Source organism: Epinephelus moara, unplaced genomic scaffold (genome assembly GCF_006386435.1).
Source record: "Epinephelus moara isolate mb unplaced genomic scaffold, YSFRI_EMoa_1.0 scaffold1348, whole genome shotgun sequence".
In the NCBI taxonomy this organism is placed as follows: domain Eukaryota; kingdom Metazoa; phylum Chordata; class Actinopteri; order Perciformes; family Serranidae; genus Epinephelus; species Epinephelus moara.
In genome coordinates this window covers 1-6,626 of record NW_026078827.1, presented here as the reverse complement: position 1 = coordinate 6,626, position 6,626 = coordinate 1, and the positions used below count along the sequence as shown (strand labels likewise).

At 37.9% G+C, this 6,626-nt stretch overlaps 1 protein-coding gene across 1 annotated transcript; it reads right to left on the bottom strand.

Moving 5' to 3' along the window:
- Positions 1–3,671: 3,671 nt before the first annotated feature.
- LOC126386988 (tumor necrosis factor alpha-induced protein 2-like) lies at positions 3,672–6,570 on the bottom strand. Its single transcript, XM_050039561.1, has 3 exons — positions 6,049–6,570; positions 5,811–5,932; positions 3,672–4,160 (listed from the first exon to the last, which is right to left on the bottom strand). The coding sequence occupies exons 1-3, from the start codon at positions 6,097–6,099 to the stop codon at positions 4,010–4,012; spliced, it is 324 nt and encodes a 107-aa protein (XP_049895518.1). The 5' UTR covers positions 6,100–6,570; the 3' UTR covers positions 3,672–4,009.
- Between the last annotated feature and the right edge of the window lie 56 nt (positions 6,571–6,626).

Genomic DNA, 6,626 nt, shown 5'->3' with positions numbered 1-6,626 from the left:
CCTAGACACCACAGTTTTTTTTTCAGTCCACAAATCAAACATTCAAACACATGCTAACCAAAGTGTACTTCAAGGCCACAGACACCCATGCGCTCCTCCATAAGTCTAGTAGTCGATCCAAACTTTGCAAGAGTGCTGGTCCTGAGGAACATCCACATGGATCGAAACGTCGACAGACAGCACTAGATTAATTTGGACTAATTAAAGCTCAGCAAAAGCTGTTTTTTCCCCTTCAGGGCAAACTTTTCCCCCCCCCCCTTTTTTTTGTCTCCTTTCTTGCCTTTTCTCCTCACTTCTCCCTTGAGGAAACTCCTTCCCTTAATTTCTTTTTGGAGTTTTTTTTCACCATTTTTTCCCCCTTTCTGACTGCCTTTTGATTACTTTTGACCTTTTAACCTCACCCCCCTCCTTTTCATTTTACAAATCTTCCTTTCCCCTTTTGGGAAAGCGCTTTTTGTTGCTCCTGATTTCTTCATAGTTTATATTTTCATTTCCACTATTCTTTTCTTTCCTTTTTTTATATTTTTTATATCACAAAGGCTGCCCCAGGGCAACATTANCAACATAAAAACAGAGCACACGTGCACACACATCTACATTAAACATAACAAAACAAGGAAAATAATAACAAAATACACAAAAATAAACAAAAAACATACAAACAAAACACCACAAACACGTACACAACCATGGCCGATGGTGCCTGGACAACAGTCCACTATGGCAGAAAGCGCCATAATAAATACAGGGAGGATCACTATGGCTGGGGTGCCCCTGGCAGGATGGACAGTGCACCTCCCTTCCCCTCTGGCAGGGGATGGGGTACAGTCCCCTATCCTAACCCTAACCCTAACCCCTAACCCCTAACCCTGTCTAAAAACACATCTTAGAAATAGGTTTACCTTTAAGCCGTGCCTAAAACTTAGAAGGTGCACGGTAACATATTACCACATTATCAAATGACAGACAGCCGTGAATACTGGTTAAAATATCTGGACCAGCCGCCTCAAATACAGCTTTTAAACACCAGATGGAAATGCAGTCTGAAACACAGGTGGATGATTCAGAAGGTGCAACAGTGAATTGCACGGTTAACAGACAAATTTTACAGCAGGAGGCACTGTTTACTTATTAAAAAAACGGTTAAATTTCTCACGTCTCAAGGGAAGACTTCACCAGCTGGCCAGCTCAGTCAGTCACTCAATCACTCAATCAATCAATCAATCAATCAATCAATCAATTTTATTTATAAACCCCAATATCACAAATCACAATTTACCTCACACGGCTTTACAGCATACAACATCCCTCTGTCCTTAGGGCCCTCACAGCTCATCATGAAAACCTCCCCAAAAGAACACTTTTACAGGGGGAAAAAACGGTACAAACCACAGGAACAGCAGCTGACGAGGGATCCCTCTTCCAGGACGGACAGACGTGCAATACATCTCATACAGAACAGACCAGCATAATAAATTAACAGTAATCCACATCACACATTCAGACAGACAGAGAGAGAGAAAGACAGAGAGAGAGATGCAGAACAGACGGTAATGACAGTAGCTTACAACAACATTAATAAAAGTAATAATATTATAATTATAGTTCTGGGTCATTCAGGTGGGGATACAATTATTAAACTGATCTTGCTAAAAAGGATTCTGGGATTGTGACCCTGTTCATTGTAAAAAATGTTGATGTCTTCATTCCCTAATTTTACACTGACATTTAAACCTCAAATGTTTCACAGACACAAGGGAACCAGTTTTCATCCTTCCATTTTCTATCTGCCATCCTCCACTATCATTTTAACTTCCTTATATCTTCATCCAGCCATGGCAGCGACAAACACATAGACTTTTTATGTATGATTGGAGCTATGAAATCTAAAATCTTTGGACAGGAGCATTAAAACTGACACTAACCAGCTCTTCCACGTCGAGACTCTGCTCATCACTGGAAATAAACCGTATGTGAGACAGTAAAAACTCGACTAAAACTAGTGACACACTGAATTTATCAGGCGTGAGTGAATCATTGTAGATTAAACTTACTATAATGTCAGTACCCCACAACCATGTAACAGACTACCATGTTTTAATAAAGTCCATGAATGTTTCCAAGCAGCATGTCAGCGCTAACATTACTCAGCAACATTACACTATGTTTTTACTATATACTGTAAATCTATTCAGCAGGCATTTGAAACCTCAAAAAGTGACAAATCTTTTTTACCACATTCTAAAACATCTAACAGTTTAATTAAAAACAAAGATCCAAACAGACCCAAAATGTCTCATACCATACTCATCAGTAATCATCACTCATGTTGGTGTCTGTGTAGACGCAGCATGTTGTCACATCTAACTGCTGAATTAAGTGTTAATTTCAGACAAACCACAGTTGGTGATTGTTGAACATCTTTTTTTGTTTTATTTGTTTCTGTTGACTTCAAATAACACAGATTTTAAAATGATAAAATGACTGTTTACTCAAAAGGCATCTGGTGGATTTAACGACAACAATTTCAGGCTGTTTCTAGTTAAAGAGAAGAATCTTAGTCTCTGACACAAACCTACATCTCTGTTGAGACACCTTCACTTCTTTCGCTTTTTCTTTTGTTGCAGCTTTATTCTAAAATACTTTCATTAAATGTTTCCCTCATCACTCTGGACTTGTTACTGTCATAAGTCAGCAGTGAATATAATTTAAATAGTACTTTATTTTTGTGGTGGTTTATTGGTTGTTCAGCTATACTCATATTTGCATAGTAATTCAAATGGTTACATTAAAGCTGCTTTTACTATTTTTGTGTTAATAATTAAACTAATCAACATGTTGTACGGAGCCTGTTGCTGACATTCCTGCACTTCCAAGAATACTGGAATATTTTATTTTCTTAGTTTGGCCTGTTTGACTTTTCTGTAATATATTTTGTATCATGCATACATTTAACCATTTCATCATTGTTTTACAAAGTAGCTTGAAATACTTTTTCTACATCATTTAAATTAAAAAATCTAAATTTCTCCCTATAGCTCTGCTGCAGCTCAACTCCTTCCACTGTAAAGTATGTCATATCAAATCTCTCAGGTGTGTGTCTGTGTGTGCATGCGTGCGTGCGTGCGTGCATGCGTTCATACACACGCGTGCCCATGTGCGCGTGCCTTTCCATATCCAATCAGTTGAATTGACCACATCTGGACTCCAATCAAGGTATAGAACAGAGGCACCTGAGCTGAAGTGTCATAGCAAAGGGTTAATGTGATATTTCAGGTTTCTCTTTTTCATACATTATATTGCCTTTAGATTGATGAGGGGGAAAAAATTAACAACTTTATCACAAAGCTGCAACTTAATGAAAAATTTCAAGAACACTAAAGGGGTCTGAATACTTTGTAAACCGGCTGTACGTCATCTTTTCCAACACTAAGTGTTTATGTATTTTCTGCTCTACATAGATGTTAACATGAAACTCGGCCACTAAAACTTTGTTTTTATCCATGAGGTGATTTTGTTGCGGATGTACAACAGAGGTAAAAATGTCATGAAAAGCATGGTAATATCACTCAAAGGTTTCATTACATCTATTTACAAACTTACACTTAACACTTTTTTCTAACAATCAGCATCAGATAACACAAAATCAAAAATGTCAAATTTTAAAAATGAAATCTTGACCTCTCCTTTTATTGCACATGTGATGCAAAATATACAAAATACACACACTATGAAAATAAACTCATTTGATATAAACTATGTAGGCTACACTGTGAGAAAAATAACTGAACTGGTCCTTTTAAACAAAAAATACACTGACATTTCTGAGCAATAAAATGTTTACAGCAATAATATGAACTAATACATTCATTCGGTAACTAACAACAAATCCCATCATTTTACAGTCACTCAATATCCTGTCCAACTCATCACACTTAGGTTAGGGTTAATATACAACCAGATATTCAGTCGGTTTTTAAATGACAACAACAGAATGATTTTCTGGAGTTCATTTCAGATGAACTCTGGAGAAAAACGGACAAGAAAGGTCGACACTTCCTGTTTCCCTTAATGTGTCTGACAGAGTTTCTTTCACAGTTCTCCTGTCGACTTTCGAGAGGTTGGTCTTGAGTTTGAGCAATGCTGACACATGTTTTTCACTGTGGATGTAAGAAGAAAGAAAAAAGTAAAACAAATCAGTGTTTTATTCCCATAAATGTATTTAAATCATTACAATCACATAACATAAGGACAACATCAGTACATCATCAGGACAACTTTAGAACAACATTAACATGACATCAGAGCAACATCAGGACAACTTCAGGACAACTTCAAGATAACATCTGGCAGACAACCACAGTCCTGACGTGTGCAAAGTGAATTTGATACCACTGACAGGTGACTGCAACCAAACGACACGGACCATTAAACTGACAGATAAAACGCGTGTAACCCACACAAATTACATATTGTATCTGATGCTGTTTGCAGACTTTATGTAATCATTAATACCCAACAAGGTGTCATCATGGTCACACACAAAAGTAATCATTCATTTATATTTTCATGCATTTTTCAGAACTCAGTTTTCCTGTTGATACTTGAGGTTTAACGAATACCTGGATCCGTCATAACCTGAGCTGCTCCCTCTGTGTTTCCAGCCTCTTTATTTCACTGCAGGACTATTGCTTGTTTAGCATGTCACTGACAGGAGCAGCTTCCTCAGGAAACTGAGCTGCAGAGTCTCTGCTTTAAGCTCATATTATCATCTCGCTGTCAGAAAACATCTGAACATGTTTCCACTTCCTGTTGGTTCTCAGCTCTCTCTGAAAGTGGGTTTGTTTCTCCTGACCTTAAAGTAGTGTGAACCTCTAATGTTACGATGCTGTCCTATCCTTATTAGCTCAACGTTAGACTCAGGGTCAGGATCAGAGTCAGATTTAGGGACAAAAACTAAGCCTCCTAAGAGGCCATACTATGCACGGGCACAGTTTATATCTTGTATTCTTTCTATCTGAAATTTTATAAAAGTCCTGTTATTCTAAAAAGTTTAAACTATCAAAATATTTAATTTAACCAAAAAACAGAAAAACATTTACACTACCCCAACAAAATACTATGAATTCAAACCAATAGGAAAAAGATTAAGTAACACAAAACCCAAAATCAACCTGTAATAAACTTCAGATAACAGAAGACCAAAACCAAACAATCAAAAATGATAAGGCCACAGGGAGAGGGCAAAGGTCAACCAATTGTATGTGAGGTCAAACATATGTCCCAAAATGCACCTCTACTTAAGTGGCTTCAGGGTCAGGATTAGGGTCATGGTCAATGGACCACTGCACGTCTGTGTGACACCTGTATATGTATTTGTTTTAAACTGTTCAATCGTATGCACTCTGTACACATTTTCCTACAAAAAATTAATTCAGCAAAGATTGTACATATTCTCCATAATGACGAGCCAATAGTCGGTGCATAAACCAGGTATTTGAGAAGGCTGCCATCAAATAACCAAAGTGCCGATGTGAGTGAATAAGGCAATGGTCCACCTAAGAGGCAGGTTGAGGTGGTGGATGGCTTACAGAACACATGACTTTCCCCAGTAGACGTGTTCAGAGCCATGCAATCTTTAAAATACGTCCTGACAGTGTGTCTTGTCCTGAAGCTAACCATCGTGACTTAATGTTAAATACACAGATTTACATTAAATATGTAGAATTTACGTAATTCCTGGGTCGCTGATTCATCAGATATCATACAAACCATCGTACATTGGCTTTACAATAGTAATAAAAGGTTACCTGAGATCAGGATGAGCAGTTCCCAGTGATGCTACTTGCATCTGAATAGCAGGGAGGTCTTGGAGTTTGAGCACTTCTGCGATCTTGATCAGGATTTGCATCAACCAGTCTTGGTCTGATCCCTGTGAGGACAAAGCGGTCACATCACATCACATCATGCATTGTTTGAACTACAAGCAAAAATTAATGTTTCATCCAAATCGAATTATTGTTTAAAGCTATTTTGTGGTTGACTCACCATTTTGACAAATAAACTGTGCAGATTCTCTGCATTTTCCTTCACGGTCATGTAGGCCTTCAGCTGTCGCTCTTTGTCCTTAAGTCTTACTTGTCCCTTCAGGAGCCTCCTCACGTACTCTGCAGTCACCTCAAGGTGCAGCTGACCAACCAGCTTCTGAAATTCATCCAGTCATCAAATCAGAAATCACTGCAGCCACTTAATGACTATTAACTTGTTTTTAAACTCCTTAAAATTTCCTCTCCATCCTTCAAGCTTAGTTTAGAGAACAAAAGCAGTGATTTTACGTGTTTTACTCTGTCAGCTATGAAAATCATAAATACACTATTTCTGACAATTTTACAAACTATATCAAAGTGTTTCAAAGCATTTTTCCTCACATCTGAGCAGCCATTGGCTTCCACTCATTTCTTTAACAGTCAGTGAAAACACTGAAGGCGCAGCCTGGTGGGACGCCAATGTCATTAGACGTCGATATTTGGAGCGTAGGTTGTGACGTCAGGTGACCAAACTTTAATGCCACAAGGATCCCACAGATTTTCAGAAACATTAGTTCAAAACATTTTTGCAGAACTTTT

Coding starts and splice junctions, on each gene's coding strand:
- LOC126386988 (XM_050039561.1), bottom strand. CDS start 6,099: ATGACCGTGAAGGAAAATGCAGAGAATCTGCACAGTTTATTTGTCAAA. Junction 5,933..6,048: donor ACAGTTTATTTGTCAAAATG/GTGAGTCAACCA, acceptor TTGTCCTCACAG/GGATCAGACCAAGACTGGTT. Junction 4,161..5,810: donor ACTGCTCATCCTGATCTCAG/GTAACCTTTTAT, acceptor TTACATCCACAG/TGAAAAACATGTGTCAGCAT.